Source organism: Schistocerca gregaria, chromosome 4, assembly GCF_023897955.1.
Source record: "Schistocerca gregaria isolate iqSchGreg1 chromosome 4, iqSchGreg1.2, whole genome shotgun sequence".
NCBI classification, from domain to species: domain Eukaryota; kingdom Metazoa; phylum Arthropoda; class Insecta; order Orthoptera; family Acrididae; genus Schistocerca; species Schistocerca gregaria.
Window position 1 is genome coordinate 761619141 of NC_064923.1, and position 21510 is coordinate 761640650.

General features: G+C 42.4%; 1 protein-coding gene across 4 annotated transcripts in view; it reads right to left on the reverse strand.

Moving 5' to 3' along the window:
* Positions 1–21510, reverse strand: part of LOC126267155 (zinc finger protein 84-like) — a 64818-nt gene that overhangs the window by 5784 nt on the left and 37524 nt on the right. For all 4 annotated transcript variants that reach the window (XM_049972095.1, XM_049972096.1, XM_049972097.1 and 1 more), the window contains exons 7-8: positions 21197–21332; positions 11506–11710 (exon numbers count right to left, since the gene is read on the reverse strand). In XM_049972095.1, the coding sequence (XP_049828052.1) occupies positions 11506–11710; positions 21197–21332 (341 nt within the window). The remainder of the gene's footprint in view (positions 1–11505; positions 11711–21196; positions 21333–21510) is intronic.

Here is a 21510-nt window from a genome sequence, read left to right on the forward strand (position 1 = left end):
CTCTCTCTCTCTCTCTCTCTCTCACACACACACACACACACACACACACACACACACACACACACACACACACACACACACACACACACACACACAGATACTCGCTCACTCACTCCCATTACCAAACTGACAATTCCTTGATGCCCCATCCCTACTGTTAGTCAAGTTTTGCCATATTCTCTCCCATCTTTTAGCTTTCCCTTCTTTGCATGTCAATGGCTTGTTATCTTAGCTCTTTATGTTCAGACAGCTGCTTCTCTTTTCTCCAGAGATCTCTCTAACTTCCTGTAGTTATGTAAGCTTGTAGAGCCTTGCATATGTTCTCCATCCCCTGGTTAATATTTATGCACTTTTTGTCAATCTCAATTTTTAGATGCCTGTGTTCTCTTTTGCCTGCTTCATTTATTGCATATTTATATTTTCTCCTTTAATAAAATTATTACCCAGTGATTTCTTCTAGATCTTCTCTTTTTCACCTATTTGTTCCTCTGCTGTCTTGACTACTTCATCCCTCAAAGCTACCCATTTGCTCCCTATTGTGTTCCTTTTCCCTGTTTCAGTTAAACACTGGCTATTGCTTCCTCTGAAACTTTCAGCAACCACTGGTTGCTTCAGTGTATAGGTGTCTTATTTCCTTAATTTCCTAACTTCTTCAAATTTCTTCAGTTTTAGTCTGCAGTTCAAAACCAATAAATTATGGCCATAGCTCACATCTGTCCCTGGAAATATTTGTAGTTTAAAGTCTGGTTTCTAAATCTCTATCTTACCATTATATAAACAATCTGAAAACATCCACTGACCCCAGGTCTCTTCCACATATACAATCGCATTACATAATCCTTAAACCAAGTGTTGGTGATGGTTAAGTTACGCTCTGTGCAAAATTCTGTTAGGAAGCTTCCTCTTTCAGTTATTTATCCCAGTTCATGTTGTTCTAATATTTTTTTCCCTTCTATTGTGTTTCTTACTCTTGAATTCCACTCACACATCATAACTAAATTTTTGTCTCTAACTATCTGAATAATTTCCGTTCTCTCATCATACACTGCATTAACCTATCCCATTTTGTGTTGATAACCTTGAACTGATCTGATCCGAAGTACTGTTCTTCCTGCTGCTGCACTTCACTAACCCCAACTATTATAACTTTAAACTATCAATTTCCTTTTTCAAGTTCTGTAACCTGGTTATCTGATTACGAGATATAATATTCCATGCTCCAACTCTTAGAATGCTGGTTTGGTTTTTCCTGAACACTACATCCTTCAGAGGATGGCGCACAGGTAGACGATGCAATGCCATAGGTCTACTAAAGAGACAGCCTACACTACAACCGTACATCATCTTCTGAAGCATCGCTGAGTGCTACAGGGCCCAAATCAGAAGGGATTGATGCAGGATATCAAAAGAGTTAAAAAATGGGAAGTTCGTTTGTATTATCGCAAAATAAGAGGGAGAATGTCAAAGATATAGTATACAAGTTGGGGTGGCAAATATTAAAACAACAGCCTTTTCCTTTGCAGCAAGATCTTTGCATGAAATTTCTATCGGCAACTTTCTTACTCCAAATGCAAAAAAATCTTTTGTTGGTGCCCACGTACATAAGGAGAAACGATCATACAAAAATAAGACCAATCCAAGCTCACACGGGAATATTTAAGTGTGAGGTTTTACTATGCACTGTTTGAGAGTGGAATGATAATGAGATAGCTCGAAGGTGGTGCAATTATCCCTCACACTTCCATATAGCCTTCAGTCATAGCATGCATTCACCTGTAAAACACACACACACACACACACACACACACACACACACAAACAACTGCCAGCTCCAGCATTTCAGGCCAGAATGCAACATCCACAAAGTGATGGGTCACGAAGTCTGTTTATCATCTGCACACAACACGGACTTCGTGACCATGTGTACTGTTGATGTTGCATTCTGGCCTGAGATGCTGGAGTTGGCAGTCGTGTGTGCATGAGGTGTGCTTGCTTGTGTGTGTGAATGGTGTGTGTGTCTTTTACTGATAAAAGCTGTTGCCAAAAGCTACATGGAAGTGTCTTAATTGTGTCAGTCTGCAACTTAACGTGTCTTCTTTATGGTAAGAAGCGACTGTCTTCTTCTAAATTGTTGATATTTCTTCCTGGAGTTTGCATTGTTTGATTTTTGCAGAGTAGTGATGTAGATGTAGGTTTAGAGTGGTTCCCATATAGAGATCTTAATCAGGTACTATTTTATCTCTGGAGTATTTTACCTGAGAGGACTCCATCATCATATTATAATACAGTAAAGCAGCATGGTATAGGGGTAGCGTCTGATTCATAATCAAAACGTCTTTGGTCCCACGTTCGAATCCCGCTGCTGCTTAAATTTTGATTAACAATCAGCATTGGTGGCCGAAGACTTCTGGCATAAGAGAATCACCTTCATTCTGCCAATGGCCTTGTCAAAGAGGGCAGAGGAGTGGAACAGAGGCTCAGTGCACTCTCTTGTCCTAGGGGTGGGAAACTGCCCCCAAAGGGGGAAGAATCGGCAATGGTCAACGGCATCAGGATGCAGAAGGCAATGGAAACCACTGCATTAATGACACATAACATGTATCCACAGGACATGAGGCCTGTAACTGAAGTGTCATAATGATCTCTCCATTGGCAAAAGATTCCAGAATAGTCCCCCATTCGAATCTCCATGAGGGGACTGCCAAGGGGGAGGTTACCATGAGAAAAAGATTGAATAATCAATGAAAGGATAACATTCTACGAGTCATGTCGTTGAATGTCAGAAGCTTGAACGTGGTAGGGAAACTAGAAAATTTGAAAAGGGAAATGCAAAGGCTCAATCTAGATATGGTAGGAGTCAGTGAAGTGAAGTGGAAAGAAGACAAGGATTTCTGGTGCGATGAGTATAGGGTAATATCAACAGCAGCAGAAAATGTTATAACGGGAGTAGAATTCATTACGAATAGGAAGGTGGGGGAGAGAGTGTGTTACTGTGAACAGTTCAGTGGCAATCGACAGAAGAGGAGAGAGCGGATAAGTAGAAAGAATACACTGAAAGCCTCTATGAGGGGGAAGGTATGTCTGATGTGATAGAAGAATAAACAGGAGTCGATTTAGAAGAGATAGGGGATCCAAAATTAGAATCAGAATTTAAAAGAGCTATGGAGGACTTAAGATCAAATAAGACGGAAGGGATAGGTAACATTCCATCAGAATTTCTAAAATCATTGGGGAAAGTGGTGGCAAAAAGACTATTGACGTTGGTGTGTACAATGTATGAGTCTGGTGACATACCGTCTGACTTTTGGAAAATCATCATCCACACAATTCTGACGATGGCAAGAGACGACAAGTGCGAGAATTATCGCACAATCAGCTTAACAGCTCCTGCATCCAAGTTGCTTACAAGAATAATATATGAAAGAATGGAAAAGTGAATTGAGGATGCGCTAGATGATGATCAGTTTAGTTTTAGGAAAGGTAGAGGCACGAGATAGTCAATTCCGACATTGCTGTTAATAATGGAAGCAAGACTAAAGTGAATCAAGACACGTTCATAGGATTTGTCAACCTAGAAAAAGGGTTTGACAATGTAAAATGGTGCCAGATGTTTGAAATTCTGAAAAAAGTAGGGACAAGCTATAGCGAGAGACAGGTCATATACAATATGTATAACAGTCAAGAGGGAATAAGAAGAGTGGACGACCAAGAATGGAGTGCTCGTATTAAAAAGGGTGTAAGACAAGGATGTAGCCTTTTGGCCCTACTGTTCAATCTGTACATCGAGGAAGCAATGATGGAAATAAAAGAAAGGTTCAGGAGTGGAATTAAAATTCAAGGTGAAAGGATACCAATGATGTGATCTGCTCATGACATTACCCTGAATGAAACTGAAGAAGAATTACACGATCTGCTGAACGGAATGAACAGTCTAATGAGTACAGAGTATGAATTGAGTGTAACTCGAAGAAAGATGAAGGTAATGAGAAGTAGTAGAAATGAAAACAGCGAGAAACTTAAATGACGATTGATGGTCACTAAGTAGATGAAGTTAAGGAATTCTGCTACGTAGGCAGTAAAATAACCAATGATGGACAGAGCAAGGAGAACATCAAAAAGCAGATTAGCAATGGCAAAAAGGGCATTCCTGGCCAAGAGAAGTCTATTAAAATCAAATATCGGCCTTAATTTGACGAAGAAATTACTGAGAATGTCCATCTGGAGTACAGCATTGTTTGGTAGTGAAACATGGACTGTGGGAAAACCAGAAGAGAATCGAAGCATTTGAGATATAGTCCTACAGACGAATGTTGAAAATTAGGTGGACTGATAAGGTAAGGAATGAGGAGGTTCTGCACAGAATCAGAGGAAAGGAGCATGTGGTAAACACTGATAAGAAGAATGGACAGAATGATAGGACATCTGTTAAGATATGATGGAATGACTTCAAGGTGCTAGAGGGAGCTGTAGAGGGCAAAAACTGTAGAGGAAGACAGGATTATACATCCAGCTCATTTAAGTAATTTTTTCAGTAATGCTTAATTTTTACTAAACCAACCCTACAAATTACAAAAGTTCCTAAAATCTATGTCGAAAAATGCAGAGAGGACGGCATCACAAAATGCTGTTCTTCAAAGTGCATGTTTCGTATGATCCTCGCAGCATTGACTTTTTATACTATCTGATCAACTGTTTGTGGACAGTAGTAAGTGACTGTCCATCCTCTGTGTTTGTGGTGGCTCAAACTTTGCTGGTGACTCTCTCAGTGAGGTGTCTGAATGTATACGGAAGAATGTCAATCCAATAGCAGTAATGTTGGACACTAGAGCCCAGAGCAAATTCAGCACTCTAACTCATCCCAAAAGTGTTCCATAATGTTCAGATTGGGACTCTGGGTGGGTCAGTTAATTTCAGGAACGTTATTGTCCACAAACCATTGTCTCACAGATGCTGATTTATGACCGTGCATTTTCACTCTGATACAAACAATCATAACTACTAATCCTCTGTACACAGTAGTCAAAGCTGGAAAATGTTTTTTCTTTAGCGCAGTAAGGGACCCACAACCTAACCAAGAAAAGACCTACACATTGTAATACCACATCCTCCGTAGTTCACCAGTGGCACTACACATTATGATAGGTAACATTCTCCTGGCCTTCAGATTGCCACATCGTGTAGCACGAATCTTCACCCCAAACCAATCATTTCCAGTTACCCACCATCCAGTGGTCTCTCTCTCTCTATTCCACTTAAACAAATTTCTGGCTTTCAAGGAGCTGCTTGACCACTGTGCCCTATTTTTTATAACTCCCTGTGCACAGCCAATTGCACCAGCTGGACTGCCAGTAGCACTCTGGAATGCACAAGTTGTTCTTTCTACTTGTCTCTTGTGATTTTTTTACAACCACCTCCTGCAATGCTCAAGAGTCTGTCTGTCAGTGCACAAGATCTACCTGGTCTCAATGTTGCTGTGGTCATTCCTTAACGCATCCACTTCACAATCGTACCACAGACTGTCAACCTGGGCAGCTTTAGAAGGGCTGAAATGTCCCAGATGAATTTGTTACTCTGGTGACATCCAATTACTAGTACATGTTCGAAGTCACTGAGCTCTGCTGTTAATGGTTCTCTACTGACAACACAATACTTCTTGCCTCCTTTTTACTGGTGGGTCTGCCATTTGTGACACCTAGTGGTCAATTCTGCATTACATAGGGGTGCCCAGATACTTCCAATCTGATTATGTACACTAATTTATCCATATTCACGAGAGTTAAGATCCGTGGTTGTACACTGAAATAATTGAAGGATTTTATATAGTATTATTTATGCAAAGTTCCACACATTCATCTATCTTCAACTCGCACAATACGTTTATATCTCCACTGGTACAATTTTTTAACGCCTGCATTTTGAATGCTGCAGTTGTCTCGACTTCAGTAACTTGAAGCTTCTTTCTCCTTTATGGGCAAAGCACACAAACACACTTATAGTTTCACTAAAGCACTGCTGCAGTACAGAATTCGCACAGCAAATGCTGTGCAGCATCAGTGCATTAACGAAAGTAAAAATGTTTCTCCTATGTGTAAAAGGCAGAAAAATAGGCTGCAAGGCATCGAACAAAAAGCAGCTGCAGCATTCACAATGCAGTCAATGAAATATTTTAGTGGCAAAGAAATAACTGTTTATGCCAACTGAAGATTGGTGAAAGCCCAATACTTGGTTTGTCATAAGTAAAGCTATATAAAAAGTGGCTGGCTACTGTATTTCCTTAAGTAACTATATATTTAATTAGAATTATGAATATTGAAACAGCTGCAACCAGGAGACCAGGATACTGCGACATTTGCCACAGTATGAGATGGAATCCTGTGTACTTTCAGACTGACAAACATAGGAATGTGGAATACTGCCAGTCCTCTTTCTTTCTTTCTTTCTTTCTATTCTGTTTTCTATTTCATACATAAAACATGCACTTTAAATATATGTGATATGCAAATTCTCACATAAACTGTATTTTTCAAAACTTTATTGCACAGTATATAATTTAGTTTTCTGGTAACAATGTAACAACAGTATATTTAGTTCAGGTGTGCGCGCGCACACACACGCACACACGCCTATTTCGAGGGCATGTGTGGATCCAAAAAGTAATGAGATTTGGGGACTCTGCTACTAGAAAAATATGTGTCTAACACACATTTTCAAAGCTGCTGCTCCTCCTCCTCCTCCTCCTCCTCCTCCGCTCTTATCATCAGTCACTTCTACATTCTTCATTAGAACAGTTCTTCCTATTTACTCATCATTTTGAGAATAATTTGTATCTCCAAATGCCCTTCTTGATACTAAACTTGCCTGATACATGCCTGTTATTCAACCAATTTTTAACTGCCTTGTTTATCATGTATTTGAATCCCGAATGGGGAAATTGTTAAGAAATGCTTTAACTGGTTTAAAAAACGACCAGGAAGTACACATTTCCAAACAGTGACTGCTAGATGCTGGTTTTTGTGGAACATGTGGTCTGGTCACTGTAGTACATCCCTACATATAGCCATTAATTTGGTTACATAAAAATTGTGGCTTTGGCTACCTCTTCAAATAGCATCACAGCAATCCATAAGAAGCTGAACAGAATGCATGCTACACAATTATCCACTGGTGATAATATTATACAGAATTTTTTTATATATACCACACTTTGCAGAACTATGCAACATTTGCTATACTTCATGGAATTGTCCTACATTCACTACATCACAATCAAGCCCCTTGGAGCACACACTGCTTTGGCATCTTCTGCCAACAGCATCAATGGGCATCTGTATAGAAGAGGTAGTGGTGTTCTCATAAGGCTGATGGCAGTCCTTCACAGTCCCCTCAGCAAGAAAAAGCCTTTTGAAAATCATCCTTGAGCAGTATAATATCACATCGATATACTTTGCTACCCATTGTATCAATGAAGCATTCAGCATCAAATGATTTGTCAGTTATCACCTACACAACCTGTCTTCTTAGGATATATTAGAGAAAAAGTCACAAACTGGTAGTGAATAATGAAATAAAGGCAAGTTACTTACTAAAACAGACTGCTTTTCAAGGCCAATTCAGGGAACAAAAGGAATAGAAGAAAATTGTTCAGAACCTGTTCCAGACATATGAAAAGATCTAAAATTTACCAAGTTTATGAAACAGATTACATAAGAACTGGTGTTAATGATCTGCACCAGACATAACAAAACATTTCAGACATGCTAAACACAAGTTAATCATCATCATATTTCCTGTTCTGTGTACACTTATAAGGATGGTCACACAAAATGCAGTCTGTCTTTGGCCTTGCCAATCACCTTCCTCCATCTTATTTGGTTCATGTATTATTCTCCAGCTAATCCCATCAATCCATCTCAGTCATGGTGTTCCCCTTAACGTTTTATCTCTGACGTCTTCTTCCACCACCTGTGTGTAGACCTGGCCTTCTCAACACATTACATGCCCATACTGCTTCAAGTCTCTTCCTGTTAATCATATTCACAATGTGCAGCAATTTTTGCAATTCCTGCAATTTGCAGTTTTGCCTTTTTCTGCAGCCATCTTCAACCAGCCCTGGTCCAAACATCAGTCTCAGAACAGCATTCTCATATGTCTGGAGCTTGCTTTCTATTTTTTTGGGCCAGAGTCCAGGTCTCTACTCTGTATAGGACCACAGGTTGTAATAAATTCCTGTGGATCCTAATCTTTGTGGATTTCTATAGAAGCTGGTACTTGGGCAGCTTTCCGAGTGCGAACCTTGACCCGTTCCCTATTTGAATTCTTGCTATTATTTCCTAGTGTATTTCTTTCACTGAATAATCCCCCGAGGTATTTGAACTTTCATACCTTTTCAAATATTTCACCCTCACATTTAACGGTCTGTCACTGTTCTCTTCTTTTTACTACAAGGAACTCTTGTCTTATACATATTCATCTTCAAGCCTGCTCTCATTGCCTCTTCCATTAACACTCTTGCCATCAGACTCACATGTTTCTCATTCTGTGTTATTCAAACTACATCATTTGCATATGTCAGGGTGCTGACCCTTCCACCCAGCTGAATTCCTGTCTCCAAGCTTGTTACCTTTCTCAGTGCTCTTTCTGTAACCAGATTAAACAAATGGACAGGGGGAGGCAGCCTCCCTGTTAACACTTCTCACTTCTGACATATTTCCACTCTGCACCCTTTCCTCTTCTTAGCAAATGTTTTGCCTGTTCACGCACTTTCTGAAATTCAACGAAAAGACAGTAAACTTCTCTGCAAAATTCCCAGCTCTTTGGTAGCACTTCCTTTCCTGCATCCAATTGGTCTATGGTTGACTTTCCCTTTCTAAACCCTTCTTGTTGGAATCCAGATACCCCCTTGACATATAGTGTTATCTACCTCAACAACAATAGTCTCAGGGTCCTATAAGCTGTACATAGTAAAGTAATTCATCTCTGGTAGATGTGTCTCATTGGGTCCTCTTTCTTAAGCATCAGGCAGATGCCAAACTGCTTCCATTCAGCCAAAATCCTTCCTCTCCTCAAAATTAAGCAGATCAAGTGGTACATCTCCTCTTGTAGGATCTCTCTTCCCTCTTTTAGTGTTTCTGCAAGTATGCTCTTTCTCCCTGGTGCATTTCCATTTTTCAACATTTTTACGACTTCTCCTACCTCTTCCGTGCTCAGCAGTTCATTCTCCATGTTTGTTCTAACACTAAATTTTCTCTATACAGTTCTTTCTCCTCTTCTTCTGCTCCTGCTGTGGCAACACTTGACAGTTTTGTCCACATTCAGGAAATTTTCAAAACAGTTTTTCCATTTCTCCATAGCTTTTGTTTAAACTTTGTAAATATAAGAAAACTCTTCCTGAGATCTGATAACAGATTACTGTCACCTTGATGAATTGGTACCGCTAATCCAATTGAAAAGTAATGATTGCTCTTATGGTACATGAGAGAGAGACTTATAGCAATCAAATGGCAAACCTAAGCTATTTTCTTAGTACAGTCTACCTGAAAACCCAATGTTTCAGAGTAAACAGATCAATATTTTAAAATAATTTCATGGGTGATGAAAGGAATATAATGAACAGTTTCTACCTTTTTTAGAGCTGGATAGATAATACTAGGTGGCACAGCAAACAAATCTTTGTCCAGAGATAATTCAACAATGCCGGTATTTTGGGGTACTGATGTGGAATAGCACATAGACTAATAGTTTTGACCAGGAAGAAGTGAAGAACAATCATGGATTAAATAGGCACAGTAATAGAGAAATTTTACAAAAGTAATAGTATGGATTCTGCACGTAGATGACCTGCTCATAGCTTTTCTCACATGATATACTTTGAACTATGGATGAAGAGCTACAGTCAGATTCAATATTTCTATATTTGTTGAAAGTATTTGACATTGTGCCCGACTGCAGACTTAACCAAGGTGAGAGCACAAGGATGGAATAGGTTCTCAGATATACAAGTGGCTGAGACTTCTTAACTAACAGAACTCAGTACGTTGTCCTCAATGGCATGTGTTCATCAGAGACAAGGGTATCATATGGAATGTCCCAGACAAATGTGATAGAACTGCTATTATTTTCTATACACAAACATTCTGGCAGGCAGGCTGGGCTGCAATCTGTAGTTGTTTGCTGATGACTCTGTTCTGGCTGTTCTGTATGGAACGGTGTCATTGTTGAGTGGAAAAATAAACCACTTATTCTCAAATACAGCATCAGTAGTGTCCTGCTCAACACAGTCAGGTCATTTGAATATCTGAGTGTAGTGTTGAAAAAGGGTATGGAATGGAAATAACATGGGACAAGCCTGGCAGGGAAGGCAAATGGCCAACTTCAGTTTACTGGGAGAATTTTAGGAAAATATGGTTCATGTGTAAAGGAGACTGCATATAGCATGCCAGTGTCATAGTATTATGAAAAGGAAAGTTGCTACTTACCACATAGCACAGATGCTGAGCCGCAGATCGGCACAACAAAAAGACTGCCACAAATAAGGCTTATCTCCACTATTTAATGAGTAACAACTTTACTTTTCATAATATTGTTAATTCCATCCTGGGTTTTCCATTGTTTGATGGATGCTAGTGCAACCTATTCTTGAGTACTGCTCTAATGTTTGGGATCCACACCAGATCACATAAAAGGAAGACATTGAAGCAATTCAGAGGTGGGCTGCTTGATCTATTACCAATATGTTCGAACAACACGCAAGCATTATGGAGATGCTTCAGGAACTCTAATGGGAGACCCTGGACGGAAGGCAGAATTCTTTTCGAGGAACACTATTGAAAAAGGTTAGAGAGCCAGCATTTGAAGCTGACCGCAGAACGATTCTACTGCCACCAATAGACTTCATGTGAGGACCATGAAGACAAGATATGAGAAATTAGGGCTCGTATGAATGCATACAGTCAGTCATTTTTTCCTCAGTCTATTTGCAAATGGAACAGGAAAGGAAATGACTAGTAGTGGTACAAGCTACCCTACACCGTGCACCATTTGGTGGCTTGTGGAGTATGTATGTAGATGTAAATGTACATACTGATAGCCAAGAAATAACAAAACAATTTTCTTCAAGAGGCAGTCATGGAAAGCAACTATGTTCTGATTAAATGAAATATTTAATAAAAAAAATTGACATACGCAAGCTGCTTTTGTGTCTGACAAATACCTCTACAGTCTTTAATATTTGAGATGCTGTCAGAAATGAAAATAGAAGGGACACAGCCAACTTTAATTTAACAAAAAATTGATCTTAAACTTCTAGAAATTAAAATTTCTTAATCCAGTGAATAAAAATTTCTCGAAGACCAAATTTAACAATACATTATTCAGTAATAATGAAAATAACTGATATTGGATGCAAAGTTACATTAGAAGTAAATTTATTATGTAAGCTATAAATTAATAATTTTTTTGAAATATCACTTGCATTTGTACCCTACAAATGTTATTACATCTACATACCTGAGCATGCAGTCAGAGCATTCATATGGTGACTCTCCTGTGTGCCGCCTCCTATGCTCCTTGAAATGTGAGGGATGTCGAAATTTGCGACCACAGTCGCCACAGGTGAAACGCGTCTGGTTGGTGTGAATTAGCATATGATAGTTGAGGCTATGTTGGCGCGTAAAGACAGAACGGCATAGCCTACATTCATATGGTTTTATACCTGAAGAAAAGATAATATTTCATGACATTATTATGTTATAGAGATTAAAATTATATAACAATGAAAACAATCAAGTAGTGATGATTTATTTATTTATTTATTTTCCTAGACCTCTCCAGTCTCTTTCCTTCACCCTTCTTCCTTTCCCTTCAACCCTTCTACCTGAAGGAGGAGCCACTGGCTCCGAAAGCTTGCCAATCACAACAGTTTTTTACGTGTGTGTGCTGCTGCTGCTGCTGCTTGGTGAATAGAGATTAAAATTAAATTCGTAAATATTTATGTTTCTTTGCACAACAGGAGTATTGGGTTATTGCGAAAGTTCATAGCATTTTTCCATAAGTTTAATAAACACAACAGATACACATAACAGACTATAATCATCAATAATATACACTCCTGGAAATTGAAATAAGAACACCGTGAATTCATTGTCCCAGGAAGGGGAAACTTTATTGACACATTCCTGGGGTCAGATACATCACATGATCGCACTGACAGAACCACAGGCACATAGACAAAAGCAACAGAGCATGCACAATGTCGGCACTAGTACAGTGTATATCCACCTTTCGCAGCAATGCAGGCTGCTATTCTCCCATGGAGACGATCGTAGAGATGCTGGATGTAGTCCTGTGGAACGGCTTGCCATGCCATTTCCACCTGGCGCCTAGTTGGACCAGCGTTCGTGCTGGACGTGCAGACCGTGAGAGATGACGCTTCATCCAGTCCCAAACATGCTCAATGGGGGACAGATCCGGAGATCTTGCTGGCCAGTGTAGTTGACTTACACCTTCTAGAGCACATTGGGTGGCACGGGATACATGTGGACGTGCATTGTCCTGTTGGAACAGCAAGTTCCCTTGCTGGTCTAGGAATGGTAGAATGATGGGTTCGATGACGGTTTGGATGTACCGTGCACTATTCAGTGTCCCCTCGACGATCACCAGAGGTGTACGGCCAGTGTAGGAGATCGCTCCCCACACCATGATGCCGGGTGTTGGCCCTGTGTGCCTCGGTTGTATGCAGTCCTGATTGTGGCGCTCACCTGCACGGCGCCAAACACGCATACGACCATCATTGGCACCAAGGCAGAAGCGACTCTCATCGCTGAAGACGACACGTCTCCATTCGTCCCTCCATTCACGCCTGTCGCGATACCACTAAAGGCGGGCTGCACGATGTTGGGGCGTGAGCGGAAGACGGCCTAACGTTGTGCGGGACAGTAGCCCAGCTTCATGGAGACGGTTGGGAATGGTCCTCGCCGATACCCAAGGAGCAACAGTGTCCCTAATTTGCTGGGAAGTGGCGGTGCGGTCCCCTACGGCACTGTGTAAGATCCTACGGTCTTGGCGCGCATCCGTGCGGCGCTGCGGTCTGGTCCTAGGTCGATGGGCACGTGCACCTTCCGCCGACCTCTGGCGACAACATCGATGTACTGTGGAGACCTCACGCCCCACGTGTTGATCAATTCGGCGGTACGTCCACCCGGCCTTCCGCATGCCCACTATACGCCCTCGGTCAAAGTCCGTCAACTGCACATATGGTTCACGTCCATGCTGTCGCGGCATGCTACCAGTGTCAAAGACTCCGATGGAGCTCCGTATGCCACGGCAAACTGGCTGACACTGATGGCGGCGGTGCACAAATGCTGCGCAGCTAGCGCCATTCGACGGCCAACACCGCGGTTCCTGGTGTGTCCGCTGTGCCGTGCGTGTGATCATTGCTTGTACAGCTCTCTCGCAGTGTCCGGAGCAAGTATGGAGGGTCTGACACACCGGTGTCAATGTGTTCTTTTTTCCATTTCCAGGAGTGTATCTCCTTCATAATTTACAACAGTGTGCCAATGCTGGGGTAACATCGATTCTGCGACAGTAGAAATCAAGTGATTTTTAGGCGAAGAACTCCTCGAGTCATGTGAATAGTGTGGGCGCAGAATGACTTCCGAACCCAACTCCTACATAGCGATTTTTGTCAGTCTAACAGAACATGGGCAGGCATTATGGTGGATTAGCATCACTTCATGTGATCTTCTTGGATTGCATCTGCAGATGTCTCTGTTGTTGACAATAAATGTCAGCAGTGATGGTTGGACCTCAGAGAAGCAATTCGTAGTCCACCACACCACTGCAGTTTCATCATATGCAAACGTTCCCTTTTATGGATGCATGCAGGTCTTTGTATGGGGAGTTGTTGTTTTGTTTGGGCTCAACAGTTCCTTTTGTTACCTTAAAGACATCATTTCTCGGCACCAGTAATGATACAGGACAGGAATAGGTGCTGTTGTTCATGAGCCAATTGACGATGGGAATGCAGAGATGCACATATGGCCTTCCACTGATTTTTGTAGTTTTGGCTTAGAGCATGAGGTACCCATACATCCAATTTTTAAAACATCTCCATTGGATGCAAGTGTCGCATGATGGTGGTATGACCATAGCTCAATCACATCTGCCAGTTCTCGAGTACACTGTCATGGATCATTGTAAATTATTGTGTTTAAATGCGCTTCATCACATCCCAAAGGTCTTCTTGAATATGGAGTGTCGCAAATGTCTAAACGATCCTCCTTAAAATGAGAAAACCATTTTCCTGTCACACACTGTCCACTGGCGTTATCCCCATACATAGTGCACATTTCTGGCTGCATCCACTACCGTCACTCCACTACTGAACTCAAACACAAGAATGTCAGAAATGCTCTGATTTTTCCACTTGGTATTCCATTTTCTGGAGTCCACAGCTTCAGTTAGTTTCTCCAAATGACAAAATGACTATATATAAACTCAAACAACAACAATGAACTACGAGGGTAATCCCAAAAAGTAAGGTCTCCTACAGAACTCTGTGTGGCAGTTGGTCACACTGTTATGAAGAATGCTTCATGCGCTGTCTGTAAACATGCAGACGCCGCGCTGAGGTGCTCACTCTTGGCTTGGCAGCCGCTGAGAATGGAGCTCCCATTGAATGTTACTGCCAAGTGTGAACTGCGCGCAGTTATTCACTTTTTGAACACAAAGGGCACTGCGGCGACTGAAATCCATTGCCAATTGATGGAAGTGTATAGTGAGCCGTGCATGGACGTCAAAACTGTTCATAAGTGGTGTAGAGAGTTTGCAGATGGTCAGACCAAAATTCACAACGAACAAAGGAGTGGGAGACCGTCAATTTCTGAGGAGACAGTGTTGAAGGTTGAGCAAAGCGTGCGTGAAGATCGGAGGATCACCCCAGATGATCTCTGCACACTGGTTCCTGAGGTTTCCTGAAGCACCGCTCACAAAATTTTAACAGAAACAGAAACATTGAACTAGCGGAAGGTGTGTGCAAGATGGGTGCCACGCATGCTGACTGAGGACAACATGCGGTAATGAGCTGATGCTTCCCGCGCATTTCTTCACCGCCTTGCAACCGAACAGGACAACTTCCTGGACTCAATCGTCACAGGTGACAAAACCTGGGCATAACACTTTACACCTGAGACCAAGCAACAAGTTTCTGAACAGCATGGCAGCGAGCTGGTATGACACAGGCACACAAAAACTGCCACAGTATCTATAAAAATGTGTTGACAGAAATGGTGATTATGTCGAAAAACAGCTAAGTGTCAACCTGTAAAGTGATGTAAACCATTATGGAAATAAACAGGTCTATGTACTTATAAAAAAAATAGGAGTCCTTACTTTTGGGATTATCCTCATACAAATAATAAAATGACAATCAATAAACTGGAATATCAACATTCAAAACAAAAATGTCACAACTTATGCACCAGTTTAGTAGCACACAATTTACACACAATAAAAATAAAAAATTGGAACTCCAGTTAACTGAACTTGGACCAACCAAAACTCAGGTTATTCAAAACACTCCAAACATTGAAAATCAAAAAATTATATTTCACTGCATGGGAATAACTCAAGGGCAAAAGTGTGCTCAGTTATTGGTTAGTTTTGTTATGCTTTAGGGCACAAAAACAACTGGGGTCATATGTGCCTAAGTCAAAATTATAGAACATGAAGACAGAGAGGAGTTAAAAAACTACTATATGTCAGTTCCAATTGACATAATAGAAGACAGCTAAAAACAGGCATGTGGGAAAAAGGGCTAAAAAAGACACCATACAGAATAGGAGGCCCAAAACTTAAAATTAAATGGCCTTCGCCATATTGCTTAGGTGGACAAAAAGTAGAACGTGGTCAACAGCCTGTGCGTCATTTCCTAAACAGCCAATAACTCAGATGGCAAACCCAAATGGGTACGTAAAAGGTTAAAAAAAAAAAAAATGGACATTCCATCAAGAAGTGGCGGACAGTTAACACTTAGGCGCAGTGTGTACAGAGTGGCGGGGCAGCGCCACTTAGCAAATGCTGATGGCTAAAAAGGCAGTGCCCAATATGCAGCAGAGTTAAAATAACCTCCTCCAGGCAGGAGAGCCAAGAGAAGGTCATGTCCAGCAATAAGGGATGGGCAGTGTACAGCGCACATAGACTTTGAAGGGCACTGAGTGAGTCTGAGCAGAGTACACAACTGGAAAGGCTATGTCACTGGATGTACTCCATGGCCTGATACAAGGAGAAGAGCTCAGTTATAAATACTGAGGACTGTGTTGGAAGCCGATATAGACAAGGGTGCCAATGACAAAGGCACATCTGACAACACAGTCAGTCTGAGAGCCATCAATGTATACAAACTTACTATCACGAAGTGCCATGTGAAGGTCGTGAAACTGAAGTCGATAGACCGAGGTTGGAGTAGTGTTCTTAGGAAGCGAACGAAGGTCAAGGTTAACATGGGACGCTTCACAAAGCCAAGGTGCTGAAGGGTTCACACGCATGGGAAAGGTGCAGGTAGTGTGAAGTTAAGCCGCTGTAGGAAGTGCCGAAAGCAGACTCCAGGGGGTAACAAAGAAGAAGGATGAGACCATACTGAAGATCAAGGAAATCATCAAAGAAGGAGGCATAGGATGGGTGGCCACATATGGAAGACAAACGGCATGTGTACTTGCTGAAAAGAAAGTCATGGTGGTAGGACAGTGGTAGTTCAGCAGCTTCAGCATACAGACTCTCAACCGGACTAATGTAAATGTAACCCATGGCCAAACGGATGCCCCAATGGTGGATAGGGTTGAGAAAGCATTAGAGGGATGAGTGTGCAGATGCATACACAAAGCACCCATAGTCGAGCTTCGAACGGACAAGGGACCGGTACAAATGGAGGAGGGTGGTTCAATCGGCACCCCAGAAAGTACCATTGAGGACACACAGGTCATTGAGGAACTGCATACGGCGTGCTGTCAGGTAAGAGACATGGGAGGAGCAAGATTGTTTCCTATCAAGCATGAGAAATTTCGTTGTTTCAACAAACAGAAGGCCGACAGGCCCAAGATGTAAAGGTGGTCGGAGAAACCACTTTTGTCGCCAGAAATTCATACGGATGGTTTTGTCAGTGGAAAAGCAAAAGCCACTGTCAATGCACCAGGAGTAAAGATGATCAAAACATTGCTGAAGATGCTGCTCAGTGAGACAGGTCCATGGAGAGCTGCAATAAATGACAAAATCATCAACAAAAATGAATCCAGAGATGCCCAGTGGAAGACAGGCCATGATAGGATTAATGCAACAGCAAAGAGGATGACACACAGGACGGAACCCTGAGGCACACCGTTTTCCTGGATAAAGGTGTCCAACAGGGCAGATCCTACTTGCACCCTGAAAACTTGATATTTTAAAAATGCCTGAAGGAAACAGGGCAGGCAGCCACAGAAGCCCCAAGTGTAAAGAGTATGGAGGGTAGCAATTCTCCAGCAGGTGTCGCAGGCCTTCTCCAAATCAAAAAACACAACCACAGTCTGGAATTTCTGCAGAAAATCATTCATGACATGGGTCAACAAAGTAATGAGATGGTCAACTGCAGAATGCCGTGCTCAAAACCCACAGTGCATTCGTCAGTAAATTGCGAGACTCGAGCCACCATACCAACCAGGCATGGATCATACGTTCCATCATCTTTGCTAATGCAGCTGGTGAGAGAGTTGGGGCAGTAGGTAGAAGGAATGTTTTTGTCCTTACCGGACTTAGGTATGGGTGTGACAGTGGTTTCATGCCAAAGTCCGTGAAATATGCCCTCTGCCCAGATGCTGTTGTATGTGTTAAGCATAAAGTGCCTGCCCGCAAGAGAAAGGTGCTGCAACATCTGAATGTGGATGGCGTCTGGCTCTGGGGCGAAGGATCGGGATGAACAGAGCATGATGTAGCTCCCTCGTAGGCAGCATTGTAGCACTCATGATTCAAAGAAGAGAAGGGTATCGCCCGAGCCTCCTCCATACGTTTTCTGATAAAGGAAGGCAGGGTGACAGTGGGAAGAGCTTCAAAATTCCACAAAATGTTGGCCCAGCGTGTCTGAGATAGCAATAGGGTCCATGATAACATCGTCTGCTACTGTGAGGCTGGAAATGGGGGAATGGATCTTGGTCCCAGAGAGCTATCAAGGTTGGCCCACACGAGAGAGGAAGGGGAGGAACTGTTAAAAGAACTAGTGAATGAAATCCAGCTTGCTTGCTTGTTATCCTGAAGAATGCAACTATACTTTTCACTCATCTGTTTATAATGAATGCAGTTCGCCACTGTATGACGACGGTGAAAATGTGGAGAGTACATCTCTGTGCACGAATTGCATCACAGCATGCCTCAAGTCCACCAAGGGATGGGGACACGATATGGTAAAGAGGAAGTGCGAGGAATGGAACATTCTGCAACAGTAAGGATAATGTTGGTGAGATAGTCCGACTGGTCATCACAACTGAGGAAATCTCGTTCTTTGAAGGTTGCCAGGGAAGAGTAAAGCTGGCAGTCAGCCTTAGTAAGCTGCCATTTAGGTGTGCACACGAATGGAGTAGGAGTCAGCAAATGGAGAGCACATGGGAAATGGTCATTCCAGTAGGTGTCAAAAAGAATGGACCACTCAAGATGATGGGCAAGCTGGGCTGTGGAGAACATAGGTCCAAATGGGAATAGATGTGTGAGGAGTCGGAAAGGAAAGTCGGTGTTCCAGTGTTCAGGCAGAAGAGGTTGAGAAGGTCAGCCAAGAAGGCACCTCTCTGACAGGTCCTGGGAGAACCCCAGATATGCATTAAAGTCAGTGAGTAGCAAAAGTGGAGGATGTAGTTGCCCAATAAGCTGAAGGAAGTCTGCCCTGGTGACATCGAATAACGGAGGGGGACAAATGGTACAGAGGGAAAAAGTCAGGTGGGGAAGGAAAAGGCGAACTGCAACTGCTTGAAGACGGGTAATCAGACAGATGGGTTGACTACGGTTGTCATCCTGTATGATGAGTGTAACACCCCCATGAGATGGAAAGTGGATCTCAGGGAGAAGGTCAGAACAAATCGGTAAGTAATGTGAAAGCTCAAAGTGGCTGTGAGGGTGCAATTTTGTTTCATGAAAGCAGAGTACAAGGGGATCCTATGAAGTTAAAAGCAGCCGTAAATCCTCTTTGTGGGACCAAAGACCATGAACGTTCCATTGGAGGACAGTCATGACGATGCCGCGTGACAGCCAGTGTGGAGCGATGCAGAGGCCGGCCGAGCTAGGGCGGAGACCTTTGAGTTGGTGAAGGAGAAGACTTTGGTGGACTTCTCTAAGCCCTTCCAGTTAGAGGAAGACTCAGGTGTTATTTGGCTGGAGGGACAAAGGAAGTCTTCACCGGAGTACTCCTTCTGTTCTTTATGGCCTACCAGTTGTGTAGCTGGTGGCTTCGCCCCTTGAGGCGAGAGTTTGATGGCTTGTTGCACAGCGGGACGGGGACATGACAATGCTACCTTGACACTGGGCAAATTCACAACCTCAGATCTGAATTGGAGGTTGTGTGTCTGCATGGCCGTGTCCTTCATGGAGCAAGGGGTAACAAGAACAGAACTACAGATACCAGACAGGAGAATGCAAGGTATGCGACTATCCAGTAACATGCAAGCTACTGGGTAAGGCATCTTTTCCTTTACCTGGATCTCTTGAACAGCCCAATCACCAAGATACACAAAACAATTTCGTGAGGAGGGGGCATGGCCACAATTAAAGTTGATACAGCAAGGAGAAAGAGGTGGACAATTGCCCTCATGTGAATCCCTACCATAATGTCACATTTGGCTGGGTGTCGACAAGACATTCTAGTGTGGTTGACACGATGACACTGGTAGCAGCGCATTGGGTTCAGAAGGTACGGCCAGACACTGATAATTTCATAGCCTGCTTTGAGCCTGGACGGAAGCATCACTCTATCAAAGGTGAGAAAGAGAGATCGGGCACGCACTAAGGAGGAATCAATTTTTTCATTACACAATGAACGGCAATGACACCCTGATCAGAGAGGTAAGACTGGATTTCGGCCTCGGTGAGACCGTCGAGCAGCCTGGTGTAAATTACAACATGGGAAGAATTCAGAGTTCTATGGGCCTCAACACAAACAGTGTAACTGGGAGAAGCAAGGCATCAAGCAGTTGTGCTTGACCATCAGAATTGGTCTTGAAAATCAAAGTGCCGTTCTGTAAATGAGAGCAGGGTTTCACAGGGCCAGCAATTGCATCAATACCTTTCTGAATAATAAATGGATTGACAGGGGTGAAGGACTGACAGTCTTCAGTACGTGAGACCAGGAGGGACTGTGGTGCAGTGGGAAGGCTCTTGGAATCATTAGCTGCATTATGTTCACGTTTTGCAGATGTGGAGTGGGAAGATGATTGACTCATCGCGAGGAAATCCCCATGATTGCCAGCATCTCCGATGGTGCGCTCCTTCCAACTGGGGGCCCCCTGCAATTATTAGCTCCTCTCACATGTGGTAAGAGAGAAACAGGGAGTTGTTCTCTTGTTCCTTTGTTGTTCTGTCTTAACTGTACCTCATAACTTCTTATATGTTTTTATTGTTTTAGTCATTTGCAACATTAACTCATTCTCTTAGGATATGTAAATGCTCACACTCCAGTAGAGATTTTTGGAAAGTAAGATAGCTATTAGTCTCTACAAAGACTTCATCATCATCATCATCATCATCATCATCAACTCCCACATTTTTTCAGTGTGACTGACTAATGGTATGCTACCAAGTGTTTTCCTGGCTTCTTGTTTCCATTTTATGCACAATATTTTAACAGACGATCCAGCTGTCTTCCTCATGTGCTGCGGATTTTGCAGTCACATGTAGTCGCTACTTGGGCTCCTAAATGGTTAACAATGACTACACCTAAGAGCAAAACCCATACCACCTGAGGAAGACAGCTGGATCAGCTGTCAAAATATTGCATATATAATGGAAACAGCTCAGCACAACACCTGGAGGCACAAATTTAATAATTATTATAACTATCGATTAGCAATATTACATTTAATATACTACTGCAAGACCAACATTAAAGCTAAGATGTCAGTCTGACTATTTAAATGCAAAGAATTGTAAGTAAAAATAATTAAACAATTATGTACTCTATTTCTTCATTTACCTGCATGGCTCCTGTAATGACTGATAAGTGTTGTAGGAGCAGTGAATGTTCGTGGAGGGTTGCAGATGTGGCACTCTAATGATTCGACAACATTTTCTTTGCGCTTCATTGAATCAATCATTTGGATAGCCATTTCCTGAAATAACTACGCGATCTAGTGTGCTGGCAATCATGGGGATTTCCTCGCGATGAGTCAATCATCTTCCCACTCCACATCTGCAAAACGTGAACATAATGCAGCTAATGATTCAAGAGCCTTCCCACTGCACCACAGTCCCTCTGGTCTCACGTACTGAAGACTGTCTCGCGTGTGT